Source organism: Thamnophis sirtalis, unplaced genomic scaffold (genome assembly GCF_051295495.1).
Source record: "Thamnophis sirtalis isolate CommonGarterSnake01/CBP01778 unplaced genomic scaffold, rThaSir2_p1.2 scaffold_13, whole genome shotgun sequence".
In the NCBI taxonomy this organism is placed as follows: domain Eukaryota; kingdom Metazoa; phylum Chordata; class Lepidosauria; order Squamata; family Natricidae; genus Thamnophis; species Thamnophis sirtalis.
In genome coordinates, this window is record NW_028261393.1 from 34,494,657 (window position 1) to 34,518,095 (window position 23,439).

A 23,439-nucleotide genomic window follows, 5' to 3' on the forward strand; every position below is an offset into this window, starting at 1 on the left:
AAGTATAGTCTCTACTTGCTTGCAGCATCTGGAGTGGTATTTCTTTAAAGACAAACAAATCCTTCCCATCGATTCGCAGCCTGTTGTTGTAAAACTTTTGGATGATCGCATTTCTGGATTCTCTTGTGAAAAAGTATATAATTATGTCTCTTGGAAGCTGTCGCTGTTCTGCTACACACGAATTCTGGCAATAGATTTTTCGAATATTCCAATCAAAATTGAATCCCAGACTTCCCACCGCTTGACTGAAAGCCTCTACAAACGTCTGTTTCAAGCTCTCTCCTTTCTTTTCGGGCAGTCCTCTGACTCTTATTGCAAACGCCTTTCTGTTGTAATTTATCATTATAAGCTGTGTTTGAGTATCTCTAATCTCTTGTTGTAATGCTTGAATGTTGGAAGTCAAATTAGAATTAGCCTCCTCCAAAGTTTCCAGTTTAGTCTCCATTTCTTCGATATAATCTGTCAAAGTAGACATAGCTTCAAACATATCCACCTTTATTTGGGCAATCTTGGTCTGTATTTTGTCGCATAAATCCAACACAAATTCTTTGATTTCTTGTTTAAAATCATTGAGTATTTGAAAAAGAAGCTCCTGTGTTAAGGAATCTCCAGTAGGGGGTGTAGGAGGCAAGGGCAGCGATTTTCTAACAAGTTCTTTAAGCACATGCGAAGGGGAGCGTTTTGCCTGCTTAGACCTGGGAGGCATTATAGATAAAAGCTGAGAATAAACAGATAAACAGTATCTTCACCTGCTCAGTTCTCAATAAGTTATTTGTAGATTTTGCTTGTTAATGAGGAGCAGTCTCCGGGGAGATAGAGCCGGTTAATTACGTCATCAATCACCAACACAGTAAAAACGCCATTTTGTAGCACGATTGAACAAAGAAGCTTCAAAGGAAAACGAGGCTGGTGTTTAGATAGTTATAAAAAAAGGAACATCTCAGGAGTAAAACCCGCTCGTGTTAGTCTTAAGTTGCTTTAAGCAGTTTATCATTGTCCTGAGGGGGGGGGATCGCCTGTCTAGGGCTGCAAAAAAAAAGCAGCTGAGAAGAACTGGCTGGAGATAAGAGCTCAGTTACGCTGGATCTTTTCTCCGTTCGCAGCCCCCCAAAAAAAGAAAAGGGTCTGTGAACTACGAATAAATCCTAGCACCTGAGCTTCTGCCTGCCCCTTTCTGCCAAAAAGGGGTGATATCTATTGATCTTAATTAGATATACAGACCAGAACTCTGAGAGGAGCTCCGTTGAGCTCCTTCGGCGACAGACTCCGCCCCCAGAAGTCCGCAGCAATTTTTTTTAGACTTGTGGACTTCAACTCCCAGAATTCCACAGCCAGGCATGCTCAGTTCCGATTTAAAGCAACAGCATTTGTTTTTCTTCTTTGCTAAATAAGTTTCCTTCTTTCTTTTTCTTTTTCTTCTCCCTTCCCCTCCTTCTTCCCTCCCTCCCCCCTCTCTCAAACACACACACACAAAGTTGCACCAGGATTCAGAAATTTTAGGTTTTCCTCCTCAGCCCATGTTAGCAATACCACTAGCAGCATTTTAGCCAGCAGGTGTAAGTAGAAGTGGAAATTCATTCTACTGAAAACATTGTTTTTGCCTATGATTGGATAGAAGACCCAAAGGCCTATTAGAGTGTTACCTAGTGCATAAACTAAAGAACTGTCTCAATATGCTCCCTCCCCCCTCTCTCAAACACACACACACACACACACACATACACACGGACACAGAAAGTTGCCCCAGGAGGATGAAGTTTGAATTCCTCCCCCTCCCTCTGACCCACACGTACCTTTTCCAGCTGTTTCAGAGAGGATTTCAACTCTGCTCTTGCCTGCCATCATGAAAAGAAAAAAAAAATGTAAAAGGAAAAAGGCAAGAGCTGAGGTCAGGCTGAGCTAGTTGCTGCCAGAGTCACAGTGGATGACTCTGCTTAGTGCTTAACTGTTTAAAAAAGGCTCTAAAAAGTGCCCTCTACAGGAGGAGGAGGAGGGAGAACGACGTGCCTCATCTACGTCAGGAATTTTTCGGCTTTTAACCCTTGCTTAACTCTGCTCGAGTGATCATAAAATGCCAGACTAGGTGAGGCACCTCGTTCTCCTGCCGCCTTCTGTAGAGGGCACTTTTAAGAGGCTTTTTTTAAACAGTTAAGCACTAAGCAGTCATTCATGGTGACTGGCAGCAACTAGCTCAGCCTGACCTCAGCTCTTGCCTTTTTCCTTCTACATTTTTTTTCTTTTCATGATGACAGTGGTGAGGCTCTGCCTCCCCTGCCTGCACGTCCCTGACTTTAGATGGGCTTCTTTCTCCAGAAGAGAGAATCAGTGGGGTTTTTCCCCAGCTGGGATTATCCTTGGAGACTGCCTGATGCTCCAGCTGTGCAGGCTCTTGCCGCTGATAGAACATCTGCTCTACCACCCTCTTGTCCTGCCCTCAGGTGCTGTGGAGAACAGGTGGAGCTCCTCTTCTTTGTGGCAGCCCCTCATATATTGGAAGACTGCTATCATGTTGCCCCAGGGCATCCTTTGTTAGACTTTACTTCATTGTTCACCTACAGACAGAATCTTCCAGACTAAAGCAACGATCTGCATAAATATGAATACAAGTAGTCCTTGGCTTACAACCACAACTGAGCCCCAAATTTATGCTGCTAAGTGAAACATTTGTTAAGTGAATTTTGCCCCATTTTACGACTGTTCTTGCCAGAGTTAAGTGAGTCTTTGACTGTCAGAAGGTTGCAAAAAGTGATCATAGGAACCTGGAACACTGCAACCTTCATAAATATGAGTTAGTTGCCAAACATCCCAATTTTGATTATGTGACCATGGGGATGTGGCAATGATAGTGTGAAAAATGGTCATGTCACATTTTTCACTGTCATTGTAACTTTGAACAGTCACTAAATGAACTGCCTGTATACTCTATGAATCAAGAGGCCACCTTGATCCTCTTCCTGCCTCAAATATTGGAAGACTGCTATCATGTCGCCCCCAGTCCCTCTCTTTGTTAGACTTTACTTCATTGTTCACCTACAAACAAATTTTTGCCAGACTAAAGCAACTATCTGCATAAATATGGATATATTCCATGAATCAAGAGTCCATCTTCATCCTCTTCCTCCCTACCAGACATTCCAAACGACACTGCCCCTTTGTCCTCGGGGGGGGGGGGAGGGCTCCCTCCTGGGACTCCAGACTACACTCCACTACGTCAGAACAGGAGTGGGGAGGTAATTAGCTGAAATCAAGCAGATTTCTGGTTTAGCTTAGCCATCCATGAGGTTAACATCTTAATTTTCTGGAGGAGCAAAACAATCTGTGACGTGCCTGTACAGTGCTGGATAAAAATGGAAGGTGGATACATTCAACATATTTGTCAGGAATCAGGTCACCATTGCTCATATTCATATTCAGCACCTCCTCATTGGCTATATTCATCTTCCTGTCCCCATATTTTCTGGAAAGGTGCTTTCTAAAATAAGGAGAAAGATTAGCCCTTCTCTGTGTCAGCAACTTGGCAAAAACTTGATAACTTTAAGACTTGTGGACTTCAACTCCCAGAATTCCCCAGCCAGTCAATCCTACTTCCACAAGTCGTAAAGTTGCCACATTTGGAGACACATACACACACACCAACAGTGGGATTCAATTTTTTTACTACCGGTTCTGTGGGCGTGGCAGGGGAAGGATACTGCAAAGTCCCCATTTCCTCCCGATCAGCTGGGACTCGGGAGGCAGAGAATAGATGGGGGCGGGGCCAGTCAGGTGGAATTTACCGGTTCTCTGAACTACTCAAAATTTCCGCTATCGGTTCTCCAGAACTGGTCAGAACTCGCTGAATCCAACTTCTGACACAAACTATATGAACAGAGCCACTTCCTTGATTGAGTTTGAGCTGAATATACTTGCAGTGTTTTAGTACACTGATAAAATTTCCCTTTCCTAACAAAGCTGATATTATTTCTATTTTCCTGGAGCTCCATCATGCGATGACGTAGCTTCTGTCCTCTCCAGCTGATGCAAAGCTCTGCGGTTTCTCTCCAGATCCAGGTTTCATCACCTACCCGCCCATTTCAACGTCCCACACTCCCTGGGTGACCACAGTGGACAAGGCCTCCAGTGCTTCAGACAGCAGCCACTGGGAATACGCAGGCTCAAGGAGAGAGAGGGACCGAGAGCGTGACCAGACACCCACCACAAGTGAATACAGCAAGTGAGTGTCCTTCTGCCGCAATATTACTCATGGTACAGCTACATAAGTTTGAAACGGATGCTGGAATCACAACGTAATCACTACAATAACCATACAAGCGACCCTTGACTTAGGACCACAATTGAGCCCAAAGTTTATGTCATTAAGCAAGATAGTTGGTAAGTGAGGCTTGTCTCATTTTATGACATTTCTTGCCAGGATTGTTAGCATGTTGTTAAGTGAATCTGGCTTCCCCCTTGACTTTGCTTGTAAGAAGGTTGCATAAAGTGATCACATGACTTTGGGATGCTGCAACAGTCATAAATATGGACCCATTGCCAAGTGGCTGACTTCCAATCACATGACCATGGAGATGCTGCAATGGTCATAAGTGTGAAAAACAGTCATCAGTCCTTTTTTCAAAGCTGTTGTAACTTTGAATGGTCACTAAATGAATGGTTGTAAGGTGAGGACTACCTGTATCCATTGTTTTCTTTCTGTCCTATCTTTTTTTTCAATCAGCATGTGCAGGATCTTGGCTTGTATTTCAGAGAAAAACATAACCCTTTCATGTCACAAGATAAAGGGGGAACTAATGGAGACAGAGCTGGGAAGGGAGATTACCTTCTAGCTGCTAAGAGATAAGCTTAGTATAATTGCACATACACAACTCAGCTTTTCTTGGCAGCCAAGTCGTTATTTTGACACCTTAGTGTTAAATCCACAAAATATGACAAATGGAAATTCTAAGAAGAAACCACAGCAACAAGAAATGAATAGTCAGGTTGAGACTACCTGAGGCCATAATGAGAGGCTTTCAGTTGGGTTTCAGCTTTTAAAAGAATGTATTTGGGTTTAAAAGTAGAAATGGAAAAGGAAGCTTTTGAGAGACAAACTGCTCACACATCCTTAAGACCTCCCAGATGGTTTGCTGGGATTAGCATTTTAAAAATGTTTGTTTGTCTGACTCGCAAGTTCAGAGTGTGAAATTCCTGTCTTCCCCAGCCAGTTCCTGCACTGTATAGGCATGTCACAGATTGCGGTGTTCCTTCAAAAAATTAAGATTGTTCACCCCATGCATGGTCACCCTAAATCAGAAATCAGCTGGAACACTGAATCACCTTCCTACTCCTGTTCTGATGTGGTGGAATATAGCTTGGAGTCTGTCCCCCCAGGGCAAAGGGGCAGTGGAGCTTGGAACGTCTGGCAGGCACGAAGAGGATCAAGATGGCCTTGGTTTATGTAGTATCTCCATATTTATGTAGATAGTTGCTTTAGTCTGGCAAGATTTTGTCTGCAGGCAAACAACAAAGTAAAGTCTAACAAAGAGAAGAACTAGGGATGACATGATAGCAGTCTTCCAGTATTTGGGGGGCTACCACAAAGACGAGGGGGTCAATCTGCTCTTCAAAGCACCTGGCAGGACAATAATCAATGGATGGAAACTAATCAAGGAGAGAAGCTTGACAGTGAGAACAATTAATCGGTGGAATGGCTTGCCTTCAGAAGTTGTGGGTGCTCCATCACTGGAGATTATTAAGAAGAGATTGAACAGCCATTTGTCTGGAATGTTAGAGGGTCTCCTGCTTGAGCAGGTGTTGGGCTAGAAGACCTCCAAGGTCCCTTCCAACTCTGTTGTTCTGTTACTCAGAAGTAGCCACCTGTTGCTCTTGTTTTTTGAGCCTGACACCCATACTTCATTCTTCTCTCCTAGTGACGATGACAGGTACCGTTATTATAGCCGGGAACGCAGTTACGATTTTGAGCATGACTACCGCAGGAGTAGAGATCGCAGTCATGAACGAGAAGATCGTCACCGGGAAAGGAGGCACAGAGAGAAAGAAGAGAGCAGCAAACATAAATCATCACGGCGGTAAGTCAGTGCCTGCTTCTCTTTTTGGTCCAGGCCAAATGCTTTTAAATTTAATGATAATCCAGGTAGTTCTTGATTTATGAGCACAATTGAGCCCAAAATTTCTGTTGTTAAGTGAGACATTTGTTAAATGGACTTTGCTCCATTTTATGACTTTTCTTGCCACAGTTGTTAAATGAATATAAGGAGGAATTTTCTGACAGAGCAATCAACCAAAGGAATAGAAGTTGCCTCCAGAACTTGTAGGAGCTTCATCACTGGAAGCTTCCAAGGCGAGACTGGACTGCCATCTGCTTGGGTGGGGGGTTGGACTAGATGACCTCCAAGGTCCCTTCCAACTCTGTTCATCTGTATCTATCTGCATGAATCACTGCAGTTGATAAGTTAGCAACCCGATTGTTGAGTGAACCCGGCTTCCCCACTGACTTTGCTTAGGAGGTCGCAAAAAGGGATCACATGACCCCGGGACTCTGCAATCGTCATAAATATGAACCAGTTGCCAAGCATCTGAGTTTTGATTACATGGTCATGGGGATGCTGCAAAGGTCATAACAGTGAGGAACGGTGACAACTCACTTTTTTCAGTGCCTTTTTAACTTTGAACAGTCACTAAATGAACTGTTGTAAGTCAAGGACCACTTGTAGTAGCACTGAACTGTATTCTAAAGTAAGTTTGAGTTAGTGAAAACAAATCTCTACCTTGCCTGCTCTAGTTAAAAGCTTCTGGTCAGTTAAAAAGTGTTTCCCTATTGTGGCTATCTTTCCGTTAGACTTAGAGTAAATCCTTGGAAAGTCTGGAGTCTCCACCAGAGGGAACCTCTTGGCCAGCATTGCCATGAGGTGCAGCTGAAGAGGGCAGAGGGAGGACAGGAGGAAGAGCATCACCAAGGCAACACATAGATAAGAGTCTTGAGCCCTGGTCAAATAAGTTACTTAGAGACTGTCTGGTTCACCTGAAGATAAAAGGGAAGGAGGAGGGAGTTACTAGAACTTTACAATGAAGGTAGCCCTGATCTACAGGTAGTCTTTGACTTATGGCCAGTCATTGAGAGACCAGGTTGACCTACCTGGGGGTCACCTCTGACCCAGATTCAAAATTCCGATGGTTGGGGCCCCAGGTTGCACTCAGCCACCAGGTCACACTTACAACTGTTTGCAGTTTCTCAAGATGACATGACAAGGTTTTAGGACTGTCATTCACTTCCGATTATTGGTAAAACTGCCCTAGCAAGCCATTGGTTCACTTAACGACCACCGATTAAAATTTGCTTAATGACCAAGTGATTTGCTTAAATTTTATGCAAAAAAGGTAAAATCACACAACCAACCCATTTTATGACAATCTTAACGTGCAATCATGATAGTCAGGCTCCCTTATGGTCCTCACTCAATGACTCCCTCTCTATCATTTTAGTTCCTTAGGCTGGTCTGCCCTGTAGGGCTGACAGTAGCTCACAGTGAAAATGTAGGACATAGAATCATAGGGCTGGAAGGGACCTCAGAGGTCTTCCTAGTCCAACCCCCTGCTCAAGGCAGGAAATCTTATACCATCCCAGTCGTTCTTTGGACACCACCAATGTCCAATGGTGGACACACACACACACACACACCCCCCAGGAGGCAGGATATTCTATTGAAAATGTGCCGGTCGTCAGGTTTTTTCAGCGTCCTTTGGAACGGCCAGGATTGATTGCAGTCAAGTATTCTCTTCCACCTCATGTGAATACCGGAAGGAGGCAGGCATGAGGGGGGTGAGGCTTATCCAGTTGGTGACGCAAAATGTATTTAAGTAACGGCATTGATTTAACGTGTCTATTTACTAGCACGCTGCCTTCTATTCTTTTCATAGGCTGTAATATTTCTCTTGCCTATCACAACGTTGAGCTACTGATTTCTAATAAGGCGTGGAATCTCTTAAAGAAGTGTTGTCTTCCTAGGTTAGGGCTTAAAGAGCTCAATATCAACAACCCTCCTGAATGAAGGCAAATATACATACCGTATTTTTCGCAGTATAAAACACACCAAGGTTTTGAAGAGGCAAATTTTTTTTTAAAAAGTTTTTGCACTCCACAAACCTCCCAAAAATAATGTTTCAGGATCCAATCTGGGTTGGTCACCAGGACGAGAGCTTTAGTCTTCTGAGCTTTCGGACTCATGCTGGAGTCCATGCTCAGGGAACGTCTCTCTCTCTCACATAATTTGGTGAGAACATTCAGGTGAGAGAGAAGTTCCCGGAGGATGGGCTCCAGCACGAAAGCTCAGAAGACTCAAGGTCTGGCCCTGGTGACCAACCCAGAATGGATCCTTTAGCAACAACTCCGTTGCGTTTGTTCATTAGAGCTTATGCTGTGCTTCTTTCCTGGTCCTCCATCAGCAAGCAGCATGAGAGTGAAGAAGGGGAAAGCCACCGTCGACACAAGCACAAAAAGAACAAGCGCAACAAAGAGGAGAAGGAAGCAAGTGAAGATGGACTTGCAGAAGAAAATGAACAGGACACCAAGGAGTAGCGAACCTGGACTCTGCCAGCCAAGGGTGGTGGCGCCTCTCCAGCCAATGTTTCCATTTGGGGTGATCTTCTTCATGGGAGAATGCCTGAGACGACAGAGGTGCCCAAACATGAACACAGGTTGAGTTGCCAACATGGAAAGCCCAACTGCAGGACTTTGAGGAGAGGACCTAATTCGCCACCCCTCTGGCCTTGAGGGGTTCTCTATGCAGACCAGCCCCATCGTGTCAGATCCTATGGCTTCTGATGGGAGTCCGCTTCAGCCTTGAGAGGCTAGGACAAATATTGGGCAATGATTACAGTTTCCTTTTTTAAAAAGAAGCAGGACAGCCACTACGTGGAACTGTTTTGGTACAAGAAGAAACAAGTATTGGGTCATCCTCCAAGCCAGGCAATCTGGCTCCTATAAGCTTGTCCCATTTCTCCTTTGCCCCTTAATTGTAGCTTTGAACTTTGGACTTCATTCAAGGCAAGCTTGGTGGGAAACCACAATTCAGCCCCTGGAAGAGTTCTGCCCCATGGAATGTCCATTTCTCCCTAGGCCTCTGGAGTCTTCCAGATCAGAGAGTTGTACTAGGACCAGGTCGAGTGGGCTTTGTGGTGAATTTCAACAGGGCCACTTTTTCAAAGTTGGCCTTAAGTAGTTTGACACAAGCTACTTACTGATCAAGAGCCTCTTTTTTTACCTAAGCCAAGTTAAAAATTGGCAATTTATCTCTAAGTCTCAGAGTCACTTTTCACAACTCTTAAAACACTAAATGTAGAGACATAGGATTTGTGGTTTCCTTTGGAAAAGAATACGCCAGATTCTCTTAAGGCCATTGCTCTTTTGCGCACATCCATCCTTGCATTACCTTCCACCCATGGGAAACGTTTAAAAACACTTCAAAAAAATCATTTCAAATTTATACTTTTTTTGTATTGTAGTTATGCAAATTTGAGTGTTTATATGAAACTAACAACCTTGGACACGTGAGCCAGTATACCCATTGTATTTTGATTTGTATGCTATGATGGTGCAGTGAATGGATCAAGAACAGAAAATACGTAGGAAAGGAAACTTTTTGGGGGCGGGGGGGACGGGATTAGTTTTTGTGTGGTCATGGCATCTAGGACTCGGTGAAAGCAGCACTTAATACTAAATTTTACACTGCAAACTGAATTCATAGAAGCTTTCTTGCTGTTTTGTTTGTCATATGGAAGTGGTGTGTTCTTAAGTTTCTGATGATACAGACTAACAGTCTCTTCAGAACAAAATATGACCCACAAGTTCATATTTCACTTTCTAGACCAATGTTTTTCAACCATGGCAACTTGAAGATCAACCAGAATAGAATATAGCTGGAAGGACCTTTGAGGTCTTCTAGTCCAACCCCCTGTTCAAGCAGGAGACCAGACACATTTTGAGACAAGTGACTGTCCAGTCTCTTCTTAAAAGCCTCCAGTGATGGAACTCCACAACTTCTGAAGGGAAGACATTCCACTGGTTAATTCTATCAGGATATTTTGCCTTAATTCTAACTTGCTACTCTCCTTGATTAGCTTCCATCCATTGTTTCTTATCCTGCCTTCAGGTGCTTTGGAGAATAGGTTGAGCCGCTCTTCTCTGTGGCAACCTCTCAAATACTGGAATACTGCTATGATGTGAGGGCCAATTCTGGAAGTCTCCACAGAACTGGTCTCTGGTTCCCAAAAGGTTGAGGACAGCTGCTCTAGTGTATGGTTTACTGGGACTTCAAATCCCAGAATTCTTTGCAGTGGCCAGGCTGGTTGGGGAATTCTGGGAGTTGAAATCTGCACATTTTTTAAGTTGCTTAGATTGAGAAACGCTGGTCTAGACATGCTGTGCAATCATGGAAATGATACTACAGAATAGCCAGAAAAGATTATAGGCTCACCATACAAGATTAGTTGTTTTTAAAAGAACATTTTGTTTTAAAAAAACAACCCTTCAGCAACTTGGTTGCCTCAACGACTTTGCTTCAAAGATGACTATTTATCAAGTGTCTGGTTCTCAGTGTTTTTACCGTTATGGCTGATAAAAGCTGCCATAATGTTTTAATAGGAATGTTGTTAAGAGCCCAATCTATCTTTGTCCATTCAAATGTTTTATAAGATTAAAACTCCACATCTCATCGCTTTCAAACAGAAAAGTTGGCCTAACTCTGCCTTCTCCTTCCAAACTAAATGGCTTTTTAAACAAGCATTTAGGACAGGGGTGTCAAATTTGTGGCCTGCGGGCCAGATGTGTCCTGTATTGGCTCCACCCCCACCCTGTTTAGCAAGGGGGGGGGGAGTCCTGATACGTCACGTGACGCCATCGTGACAACAAGAATTTGACATCCCTGATTTAGGAGGACAAACCATGATGCTTTGCATTCATGGAATATTTCAGATGCTGAGTGCCAGGAAGGGATATGATCTTCCAAATATCACAAGTAAGGTAAGAATATATTTCAAGCTTGCAGGAGCCCAGTCTTCCTTGTATAATAGAAAGATAAGAGTACCAGTGGTCACAAGGAAAAATGAAAGAAATCTGTGGAAATTGATCTGGTCAGAACAGAAAACCCAAACTTCTTCCGTAACTCCAGAATAATAATTTATAAATGTATCAGAGTATTGACAAAGGTCTCTACAAGTTTCAACAAATTCTTTGGTGCAAAATAATACAGTAGCTACTAGATTTCCTGCTGATTGTTGAAGGCACATTGAAATCAGACAATACAATGAAATGAAAACACACGTCCCCTTCATTTGAGAAAAAAAAAAAGGTTTGACATCCTTTTTATAGCCATTGCAAGAGTCACACATTACAGAGGTCACATGGGACTCAAACCCGAAGACAGAAGTCAATATTCTTATCAGTCAATTAGGCAGACCAATATCCTTTCAAAGCACATCTGAAGACAGACATCAGAAATATACTTCGACAAATACATTTTTAAGTGAATCAACATCCTTAAGTGGAGCACTAGTGCCTACTTGTCAGATTCAAATGAGGCAACAGAGTCCAAGCATGAATCAGATTTAAACATAAATCATAAGTCCTTTTTTGTTCATTTGCTATTTCACACAGCCTCTGTGAACGCCAAGTCCTGTGTTTTCCTCAGCCTGACTTGCTGTTCAGATGAAATAAGGCTCCAACTGAAAGGCTCATCAGAGCCTCCAGGAAGCGAAGGGCCTGGGGGCGGCAGCAGCCCCTTGCAAGTTGTTTCCTGAGATGTGTGTGCCTCCCACCCACTCATCTTATGAGCAAGTGAGAGAAGCGCATTGTACACTAGGGTCGCCAACCTTGGCAGCTTTAAGACCTGTGGAGTTCAACTTCCAGAATTCCTCAGCTATCCATGTGGCTGGGGAACTCTGGAATTGAAGTCCACAAGTGGCCAAGGTTGGAGAGTCCTGTGGTAGAAGGTTGCCATGTTTCAGCAACCTGAAATTTCTGTGCAAATCGAGGTCTGAGAAATCCCTTTTAATTGGAGGTAGCAGGCCCTATTAATTTCCTAATTACGACAAACTAATAAATTGTCTAACTTATTCCACAACCACACAATATTTGCAAACAGGCTAGTGGAATCCCTTTGTAAATCGTGAAACTTTGTAGAAAATGGACAACAGAAAGCAAGTTTTCAACCTGGTGAAATAAATGTAGTGTATCCTATGCTTAGAAAATAATTATTAAGGATATTTAAGGGGGGAAAGATTACTTTGACAAAAAGAAAATTTCTATCTTCAAGTGTCAGCATAGGCACCCATACACACACAGGCAAGGGAACCTAGCAAAGGCCTTCCTTAGGCACAGCTTTTGCTACCTTTCTGTAGGGCGGGCTGCTTATTCCTTTTTTCCATTTGCTGTGCAACTGGTCACAGGACAAAAGGACGTACTTGTTAAGCAATCTTGTTAAGCAATCACAATCACAAGGATGCTCAATTAGTTAAGGGAGATGACGCATCTAAAAACAAACAAACAGTGCAGGGATCAGATCAAAGGAAAACAAGGCAGGGAGGTGGCTTTGGATGGCTTCTTCCCCCCTGAGTGGATAAGGATGCTACGCTGAACACCTGTTCATCTCCTTTTTCCCCAGTAAACCGCAGATAAAATCAGCTGAAGGACTGCAAATGTTACGTGTGCAGAGGGAAAATGCCCTTGAAGGGACAGGAGGGACAATGGCTTTAGTTCCTCCTCAGTATTTTCTTTGGCCGTCTTAAGGAGCTGCTGAGATAAGAAGCTAACTTGACCAGGATTGTGGTCCTAATGAGATTGTCAGGATGGGAATGAGCTGGAAGAGAATCCTTCATGCCCTGTGAGAGAGATTGAGCAGCTGACCCTGTTTGAACCTCCACCCCACCCCCCTGTCTGGAGGGACACAAAAAGCCTCTATGTGGTGTCTATCAAATGGCCAAAGTCTGCCTTTCTGCAGTGAAATACTCTTCCAGAGCTCATGGGAAATAAGTGACAGGAGAGAAAGTCAGAAAGGGGGCTCAGTCGAGTAGGAACATCATCCTGTTGGGTTTCCAAACCTCCTTGAAAGCAGCTCCTGAAGTCAAACATGGCTGTGAAGCATTACATAACTCTTGAGACTGGCTCAAGGCTGAACAATCAGCTTGAACAAGAGGAATAAATACACCTCAACAAGGGCTGAGCATTCAAGGCACCAGTAACTACAGTGAGACCAAACTAAATGATTCACCCATTGCAACGATTAGTCAGCATCTTGAAGGTTGCTACTTCAGTTCACTAAGAGCCGAGATTATGGTGTTAAAGGCCATCAATCAGATGAGTTTCAGCCGGCTGGCCTTTAGTTTGGCAGGTTTAAGAGAGGAATTCAGGAGAAGCTCAGAGTTTCCCTGTTCAACAAAAAGTAACCACAGCCCGAGATGCCTCCAGCTGCTTATCAGAATACAGTTTTCAGCTTACCGAGTGGGTGGATCTAAAATCAAACTCAACAACAAGCTACCTTTGCCTTTTCTGTAGAAAAATCTGCCCCTTGGAGGAAGCCTGTCTGAGACCTGCTCAGCCACCGCTTGGTTTCTTCCCTCCAATGAAAGGCTCCCCCAAAGGCATTTCAAATGAAGCCTCTTATTCCAGTTGGGCTCTTAGACGTGGCTGCCAGGCCAGGAGACCACTGTGAGAGTCACTTTATTCCGCTGCTCCTTCAGCATCGGAATGAGCTCACTGTTGCTCATCCCAACAGCAGACACTCCGTTGACGGCCACAATTTCATCCCCGCACCTGGTGAGGGAAAAGGAAAGAGGCCATTACAACAACGTCTTCAAGACCTCCTTCATTGTGACTCCAACAGCAACAAAAACGTCCATTATGTTAAATCCCCTGCAACACTTTTACAGAAACACAAGTCACTTTTCTTGTACATTTTCCTTCTTTCTACCATTTTTACTTTTTTGCACTTCTTTTTCTATTTCTTTCTTTTGTTTAAAAATAATAATAAAGTTTTTAAATACCATCTGACAAACGAAACAAATAACAAACATCCAGTCCAAAAGATTTTCAAGCAAATTCATGCACTAACTCCCCATTGCAAATGAGTTTAGTGGTACCTTGGTACTCAACTGCTTCAAACTCATTGAATTTGAAGCAAAAGTTTTCTCCCAGTACTCATTGTTTGGTTGGTACTCAATGCACAAGCTAGAACGTTTCGGTTCTCCTGCCTTGTGACTCACTACATTATTACTTATGGGAAAAATCCATTTTTGATACTCATTGCGCCTCCTGGAACCAATTAACAATGGGTACTAAAGTACCACTATACTACAGGTGTGAAACACACTTATAAAGATGGCATTTGGTGACTCTCTTGATCACAGCATTGCTTCTTACATGCTGCATACCAAGTCACTTCTCCTGTTTTTCAAGAAAGAAAAGTGGGGAAACTAACACTTCCTTCCCAGACATTGAGCTGTGGTGCACAGTGGTTAGAATATTGCAGGCTACGTCTGCCAGTCCCATCCTGACCAGCACAAGGTTGACTCAGCCTCTCATCCTTCCGAGGTGGGTAAAATGAGGACCCCGATTGCTGGAGGCAAGAGGGTGACTCTGTAAACTGCTTAGAGAGGGCTGGAAAGAACTGTGAAGCGGCATATAAGTCTAAGTGCTCTTGCTAGTGCTATCTGCTGTTGAGGTCATGAAAAGCCAGCTAAATTGCACATTCAACCCTTGCGTTCAAGCCCCTTAGGGGCAAGTTGCAGTTTTTGCATGCTCTGGGGAAATTTTAAAGCAATATTGACCTTTTTTTCGTAAGTCAATCTTGACATCTGCCTGCCTAGATTAGTCCTGCAGTTTTCTGAACAAATTTTTGCAGCATGCTGTGCCCCCCCGCCTTTCCTAGGGGTGAGAGAGAGGGAAGGTCCAGGGTCATCCAGCTGGTGTATAAGGCAGGGCTAGAATTCAGAGTCTCTCGGTTTCCAGCCTGGGCCCTTTAACTGCTATGCCAGGCGGTGAACCAAAGCGGAAAAGTGGAAAACCAAAACCGTAGGAGTAAGAATGCACGCACTTCAGCCGCCGGTCCCAGAAGGCAGGAGTCTCAGGCACAATGGTTTTAATGAAGAATGGCTGGTTTCCTTTGCTTTCTTCGAATCCACCCACTATGCTGAATCCCCAGCTCTCCGAGTTGCTTTTGCGCAAGACAATATCTTGACAGCAGTGGAGCTGGCTGAAAGAAAAAGAAGAAGAGCCCATTGGAGTTATCGCTTACCTTTGTGTGGGGAGAGGCGTCACAGCAGGAGTGAGTAACTATGGCAACTTTATGACCTGTGGACTTGAACTTCCTGCAATGCAGAGCTGAGAATAGCACCAGGTGGTAGAATTTTAAAACAGGAAGTCCTGCAGGTATCACAGGTAACATTAACTCCAGTGTCCAGGATTATTATAAGGGATGTCAAACTGGGCTTCTGTAGTTTATATTCCAGTTTCCCTGAGTTTACCAGCTTCAGTTATCAACACACAAACATCTATCCCACCATAAAAAAAGGTCCAACAGGGTCAACTTCATTCATTCTATTCCATCTTTCCATCTCTTTCCTCCAAAGCAGCGTCTGACCTATTGTCTTCCCATCTTTCATTATTTCACGTAATGCAAACTTGGAAGATGCTTAAGGAGTTTGGAAGGAGGGCCAGCCAAGCCACCCTAAAGGAGCCCAGGCAGAATCCTCCCCAGTTCCATTGCAATCTGGAGTCCTGGGTGCCCTCCGAACCTGATTGAAGAGCACCAAGGACTCCTTCAACCCTGAGCTGCAGTTCTTCTCTTCTATGGGAATAGACTGCCATGCCCTCATTTTGTGTGACCACCTACAAAAACGTATTCTTTGAAAAGCCACAGGAGAAAATCAATCACCTGGCTTTAATAATCAGCACACTCACTTATCAGGTTCATGGAAGATAGCCAGAACTTGGACTAAAAGGAAAAAGGGAGGAAGGGTGTTTTGTGTTGATTCAAGGAAGGGGGTGCTGGGCTTAAGCTCAACACTGGGGAAAATCCTTTAGCACTGAAGGTCTGCATTTTCAATCGTCTCAGGTTCAGAACTGGGAGAGAGCTCTAAGTCATAGCATTTCGATTCAAGGGTTAACGGTGTCTGTTTAGGCAAGAAAAACCAAATGCAGACTAGGTGACACGTGGTTCAACAGCAGAAAGATCTACTTGTTCTCGTGGACTATCACTTAAGAATGCGCGGCCGTGTGCTGCAGCTGCTAAAAAAGCCAACACAATCCTAGGCTACATCAACAGATATAACAGCAGGATGGCTATAAATTACAGTACTGCTCAAATATTGCCTTGATAAGACCACACTTGGAATACTGCATCCAGTTCTAATCACCATAATACAAAAAAGATGTGGGGTGAAGAGAAGAGCAACAAAGATAATTAGGGGACTGGAGACTAAAACATATGAAGAACGGTTGCAGGAACCAGGACTGTCTAGTCTAATGAAGAGAAAGATTAGGATGACATATTTAACAGGCTGTCACAAAAAAAAGGGGGTTGAACAGTTGCGGGAACTGGTATGTCTAACACAGGGGTGTCAAACTCAAGGCCCACGGGATGGATCCTGCCTGCGGGGGGCTTAGATCTGGCCAGCGGAGAAAACAGTGAAGGACTGGCCCACAGTGCCTCTGCCAGCGAAAATGGAGCTGGAGCAGGCCTTGTGCGGTCCTTCTGAGCTCTGTTTTCTCTGGCAAAGGCCACCACAGCCCCCCCCCCAACACAAGTGACTTTGAGCTCCCCCCCCCAAGGTCAAACACAACCCTGATGTGACCCTCAATGAAATCGAGTTTGACACTTCTGATCTAACCTGACAAAGAGAAGGGCTAGGTCTTATGTGAGAGCAGTCTTCAAATATTTGGAGGGCTACCACAGAGACTAAGGGGTTCATCTATTCTCCAAAGCATCTAAGTGCAAGGCAAGAAGTAACAGATGGAAACTTATCACGGAGACATCCAACTTGAAACTAAGGAGAAATTTCCTGACAGTGAGAACAATTAATCGGTGGAACAAACTGCCTTCTGAGGTTGTGGGGGCTCCATCACTGGAGGTTTTCAAGAGGAGACTGGACAGCCATTTGTCTGGAATGAAACAGGGTCTCCATTCAACCAGGGGGTTGAACTAGAAAACTCCAAGTTCCCTTCCAGCGTTATTATTATGAATTCTGTATTTTAATTCCAGTGACATCCTAAGAACACTTTCAAGCACAACTGTTGAAAGGCTAAGTCAAGAAAATGCTAAAGCACTACACTGTTTTGTTGATCTGGCTGAGATAAGCAAGAACTACTTATCAAGAAGATTCCCTCTGCCAGCACCAACCTTACCTTGGCAATCCCAGCCAGGTGATCCAGAGAGGAGACCAGCTTGCCCATCTGTGCCCGTTTTCCCTGCGGTCCAGGCTCTCGGACCCTTCTGAGGCCTTCTCTGGGATGACCACTTCCAGCGCTTTCAACACCACCGTCTGCAACGCTGCGTTTGACTTCAGCGCAGAGACAGCTTCGTTATAATTCAGGTGAGTCAAATCAATATTGTTGATACTCAAAAGAATATCCCCTGTTACAAAAATCAGAAGGAGACAGATTAGAACCAAGATTTTGGTAAAAAAATGTTTCTTCCTAGTTTCGTTCACTAAGATCTTTGCAAATTCATGAAAGCACTATTCCTGTGTCAGTGACAGTTTAATCAACCTTAAAAAAATGGGTGGTGGTGGTATCCTACCTTTCTTAATTCTCCCATCCCTCAAGAGACATCCAACTGGCTGGACGCTGGTTACATAAATGGGGAGTTTTGCTTTGCCATCTCGTCCTCCTCCTATTGTTATCCCAAAAGACTCTTTAGGATCCTTTTTGATGGTAATCACTTTTTCCTGGCTGAAGTATCCTTGGGGGAGTATCTAAAAGTTCAAGGGAGGACAGGGAAGAAACAAAATAGCCTATATATTAAATGTACAACAGTGAATCCCAAGCCAGCAGAATCCCCAATTACATCAGACTGAAAGAGCTCAGTTTCCTATTTTCATTTCCAAGGGAGATTTTGCAAAGGATAGATGATACTATGGGAACATCCAAAGGAGTTATATAGTGATTAAAATCATAAGACATTTCTCATGAGAATCCCATAGGTGCTTTTTCAAAAGGCAACTGGACTTTGTTTTTCCTTGAGGATGTTTCTCATCCAAGAAGCTTCTTCAGTTCTGACTGAATGGTGGAGAATAGAAGTATTAATATTCCTTGCAGTCCTCTGGTCACTAGCGCTCTCTCTGAGAGTTGCTGAGGTCACTTGGAGGTTTATCTGAGCCCTCAGGGTCACCTGAATCCTGCAAGGAACATAAATCCTTCCATTCTCTACCATTCAGTTAGAACTTCTTGGATGAGAAGTGAAACATCTTCAAGGGGGGAAAAATTCAGTTGCCCTTTGAAAAAGCACCTTTGGGACAACCAAGATCTGATGAAAGAGAATCTCCATAGAAATTTGTCATGAGAAATTCTAAAAAGTTTGATTTGGAGAAAGAAAAAAATAGTTACGTTTAAATGAAACACAAAAGTATTTTGTCTGGGGCAACTTTCAGAATTGCAAACCTATATTTTTAGGTTTGAATTCCCAGGTAATAGCCTAAGAGAAAGGTAAAATGATGTATTCAAAACATGTTTGTCAGCTGAAAAAGTTATGCCTGACACCCTCACAATTGTCACCTATTCTCTCACGTTTCATTTTCATGAAAGGGATGCAGAGTCACTTTCTTTCTTGAAGTTAAGGATGAACCGGAAGGGAGTCAGACAGGCATCCTTGCTAGTTAGCCTATCATTTGCAGAAAAGAAGCTGGCTTGCAAAATATTCCTAAATATAATTAAGGGCAGCTGTTGAAAATGATTTCAAAAAGTATATTTATGCTTTTGTGTGGATCACCAGATGCCTGAACTATTTCTGTACCACACGAAATGTTTGTAGTGGTGCATTTTTTGTTCACACTTCAATAGGGATAGAAAAATAACTAATTCAATGCAGAATTGAGATGAACTCCCAATAATGGTAAAATGAGAAATACCCACAGCAGCAGTGATGGCTGACCTTTTTGGTGCCAAGTGTCCAAAACACACACGCAAAACTCCAAAATGCAATGCGAGCGTCCCCATGCATGCACTTCACTGCCTTGTCCATTTTTGACTTCCAGGTTGGTGCAGGAGGCCTTCCAGGCCCAAAACAGGCCATGGGGGGGGGGGCATGTGCACCCCAAAATGCAATGCAAGTGCCACCCCTGCAGACATTCACGCGAACATCCCCTACATGCGCCCTACACATGCGTGGCAGAGACCCGAAGACCAGCTGGCCAGTGGGAGGTGCACACGCATGCGCAGTGGAACTGGGCTGGGGCGATGGCTAGCATGCCTGCAGAGAGAGCTCTGCATGCCACCTGTGCCATAGATTCGCATCACAGCCCTACAGGGATTGTCCGTATGGGAATAAAAGGGGATGCAAAATTCATTAATCATACTATTTTTTCCAGGAGACAGAAGCTCCGTCTGTGGCAACTGATTTTGAACCATTAAGTCCTGAGAGTAACATGCAGATCCCTGCTAATCATGAAACATTAGCAACCTCATAGCAATAGCGCTTAAGACTTTTCACAGCCCTTTAGAGCCCCCTCTAAGCGGGTTACAGAATCAGCCTCTTGCCCCCAACAATCTGGGTCTTCATTTTACTCACCTCGGAAGGACGGAAGGCTGAGTCAACTTTCAGCTGGTCAGGATCGAACTGCTGGCAGTGGGCAGAGTTGGCCTGCATTACTGCATTCTAACCACTGTGTCACCACAGCTCCTTTAATTATGCTTTAATTAACCTGTGTGTGCATGTACACTGGCCAGCTGCTCTCTTCCAGGTTGCGGTGCTCTGGCACATGCAGACACTCTTGTGCTCCAGTTTGGGCACTCAGTGGCAAAAGGTTAGCCATTCCTGGTCTAAGGTCTCCAAGGTCCCTTCCAGCCTTATGTTCTACTATCAGGCTTTTACCTGACCCCATCCTGTGAACTCCGTGTTTCTCTACTGGAAGATGATCTTGATGATGACACTGGAACAGGCCTTCTCACAAACAGCACTTGCACCGTTGAGCTTCTCTCCCCAAACCAATACAGATTTAGTCGGCCTGTCTGTCTGTCTGTCTGTCTGTCTGTCTGTCTGTCTGTCTGTCTGTCTCTCTCTCTCTCTCTCTCACACACACACACACACTCTATTCTGCCTTGCCTTACTTTTGACCTTCTCTGCTACTTTAATGACTGGGCACTTTGTACCATTTTCATGTTGTGTTTTTATCCAGAATATCTCACATGAGCCCTTAGAAGTGGCATGGGGGGAAATGTTGCAAAGTCAGTTTAAAATGGAATTAGAGCATCAAATCACTCTAACCAGCTCCCTGTCATGTGCTCTTCTCTTACCCACTGTCATCAGTTTCCTTTTCTGTACAACTTCTACGTTCCTAATTATTTATTAATTTATTTGCTGCCCATCTTAGCACAATAGAGAATATAAAAGAAAAATTAAAAATATAACACTAATTTAAAAATTACAAGACTGAAAGCCAATCACACGACCAACTGACCAAACCGGCCCACAAGGTGTTTATAAGCCAGGGAGGATAGGAGCAGAAAATCCTGCTGATGATGTTACCTAGTCTGGTAACAAAATGTTCAGCAACTAAATTGAAAAACGTTTGGAGAGCAAACCAGGGCCAAAATAAAAGCCAAGGTCTCTGTGTTGCTCCAATCTAGAGCCCCTCCATTAGGCCCCCCCAAGCCCACCGGCAGAGCCATGACTCAACATGGCACACACCCTTGCCAGGCTGAGAGGTGCTCAGGATCAAAGGTTGCTCCCAAAAGCAGACAGCACAGCCAACGCAACAAATAAATTTCATCTCATTTCATTTCTGTTTACAGAAATATAGTTCATCTAATTACTTTCTCTCGCACAATGTATTTAACAATCCCATCCAGATCCTATTTTAAAAGTTGCAATCTGAGAGCCATTTTTTTTGGGGGGGGGAGGGGTGCTAGGGGCTGAGCTTAAGGCTTGGGAGGGATGGGATTGGGGGGGGGTAAATTCTTCTTTGTACATTAAAGTAAAGGAGCCTTTCTGCATCCTGGAGCAATCGAGTCCTTTGTAAAGGAGACAATCTTAACATGGCAAGTTAAACACATTCCCATGCAAAGATCTTTAACCAATTACAGGAAGCCCTCGACTTATGACCTCAACTGAGCCCCACATTTCTGTTGTTAAGTGAGACTGTTGTTAACTGAGTGTTGTCCCACCAGCCTTTGCTCAAAGCAGAGCAGAGGTCACATCGACATCCCAACCAAAAGCGACTGAGCAGCCAATACCTTCTGATAGTTGGATCTTCTCCGGAAGTGATTTTGCTCTGGCTTCCGGCGACTGGGCTGTGCAGGGCTGCCCCCGTTGCTGCTGCTGGCGCTGCTGCTGTCCTCGGGGGCTTCCGGAGGCTGCAGCCCCGACTGACGGAGGACCACAAAGGTGACCCTGGCTTCACTGCTCTGTCAAGGGATGTGACAGAAAAGGAGAAGCTTAGAAGAGAAACAGCCCAACCTCCACAGCGCCCCAGGAGGGGATTTAAGCAATGGCTTTTAAAGACCCCCAAGGGTACCTGAGGAAGCTGCCGGAGGCTCCCCTTAAGTCTGGCTCCCATGTTTTGAAACTGAAGTGGCTTTAGGTCAGCTTCAAAAAATAGAACATTCAACAGGACTCCCCCAACATATGTAAAGCTACTATATGTGCGTGCGTGCGTGCGTGCGTATGTATGTGTGTATGTGTGTGTGTGTGTGTGTGTGTGTGTGTGTGTGTGTGTATATATATATATATATATATATATATATATATATATATATATATATATATATATATATATATATATATATAAATAACTGAAATAAAAGTAGTAATTTAGTGAACAACCAGCCATTTGCACAATCAATAAACAAATTATTGGTAATGAAACATGTCATTATTCATATCCTAATATTATTTGTATAAATAACTCAAGACGACAAGCATGCCTATCACTCCTTTTATTTCCCGCACAACAATAACAACCCTGGGTTGTTATTGGGTTAGGCTAAGAGAGAGAAGGATTGGCCCAAAGTCACCCAATCAGCTTTTGTGCTCAAGGCAGGACTCGAACTCAGAATCTCCTGGTGATTGGCCCAAAGTCACCCAGTTGCCATTCAGGTGGCAGAGTCTCCTGATATCTAGCCTGGTGCTCTACATCATATTAAGCATGACATAAGCCAGTGCTTCACAGCCCTCTCTAAGTGCTTTACAGAGTCAGCCTCTTGCCCCCAAAATCTGGGTCCTCCTTTTACCCACCTCAGAAGGATGGAAGGCTGAGTCAACCTTGAGATTGAACTGCTGGCAGTGGGCAGAGTTTGCGTGCAATACTGCATTCTAACCACTGGGAAGGAAGGCAGGAAGGCAGGGAGGGCATTAGCAATAGCACTTAAGACTTAGATTCTGCTTCACAGTGCTTTTACAGCCCGACCTTGGAAGGATGGAAGGCTGAGTTAACCTTGAGCTGGTCAGGATCGAACTGCTGGCAGTTGGCAGTCAGCAGAATTAGCCTGCAATACTGCATTCTAACCACTGCGCCACCACGTTATAAAAGTGCAGCAGTTTCTGTTTTAGCTGCATAGCCTTGAATCCATAATTTAGGGTCAGAGCAGGAAAGTGGCATGGAAAAGTCTGAGAAGGAATTCCTGATTCCCCCACCCCAAAACAATTCTTCTCTTATAACCGGAAGGGTCAAAATTACTGTACACATTTAGGAAAAAAACAGTCAGAATGGACAACTGCAACTTATTATGCATAACCTTGAAATATTAATGCAAGTTAGTGTTCGTTTATTCTGTCAAAGTCTTGGATTTACTCTCAATCCGGCTTAGTGAACACTTAAACTGTGGCCTAAAGTAATTGCTCATTTACTAATATAATTATTATAAAATCTGTTGATACATCACACTACAGCACAGTGTTGTTGTTTACTCAATGCAATCCCATAATTATGATTTGCAAACCACAGTATAAAGCTTAAGGTTTGTATATCACACCAATTATGGTTTACATAATAAAATATGAGTCAGCATACCAGCCTGTGAAGAGTTTCTCTTGGTTTTGTTAGAAAGGAAGGCAGCGGATTAGTTACCCGCTATCTTAATCACCAAATGGAATTCCTTAGAAACAATGCCTCTTTTCTTCCTCTGCTATTTATGTGTAATTATCATCAGCATCCAAATAAAGGCATATCCTGGGGTCTTTACTGCTCTCTGAATTTTTTTTTTGCACAGGTTTCATTACCAAACTAGGCAACAGACACAAC

The 23,439-nt window shown here is 43.8% G+C and overlaps 2 protein-coding genes across 2 annotated transcripts in view; one reads left to right on the plus strand and one right to left on the minus strand.

Moving 5' to 3' along the window:
- LOC106555289 (uncharacterized) overlaps window positions 1-10,577 on the plus strand; it is a 48,985-nt gene extending 38,408 nt beyond the window's left edge. Inside the window, exons 13-15 of the mRNA XM_014074110.2 lie at window positions 4,045-4,213; window positions 5,907-6,065; window positions 8,440-10,577. Coding sequence (XP_013929585.2) covers window positions 4,045-4,213; window positions 5,907-6,065; window positions 8,440-8,572 — 461 coding nt within the window. The 3' untranslated portion in view covers window positions 8,573-10,577. The remainder of the gene's footprint in view (window positions 1-4,044; window positions 4,214-5,906; window positions 6,066-8,439) is intronic.
- A 580-nt stretch (window positions 10,578-11,157) lies between these two features.
- LOC106544975 (ligand of Numb protein X 2) overlaps window positions 11,158-23,439 on the minus strand; it is a 75,096-nt gene continuing 62,814 nt past the window's right edge. Inside the window, exons 6-10 of the mRNA XM_087727674.1 lie at window positions 21,434-21,604; window positions 17,784-17,958; window positions 17,390-17,618; window positions 15,081-15,239; window positions 11,158-13,801 (exon numbers count right to left, since the gene is read on the minus strand). Coding sequence (XP_087583800.1) covers window positions 13,666-13,801; window positions 15,081-15,239; window positions 17,390-17,618; window positions 17,784-17,958; window positions 21,434-21,604 — 870 coding nt within the window. The 3' untranslated portion in view covers window positions 11,158-13,665. The remainder of the gene's footprint in view (window positions 13,802-15,080; window positions 15,240-17,389; window positions 17,619-17,783; window positions 17,959-21,433; window positions 21,605-23,439) is intronic.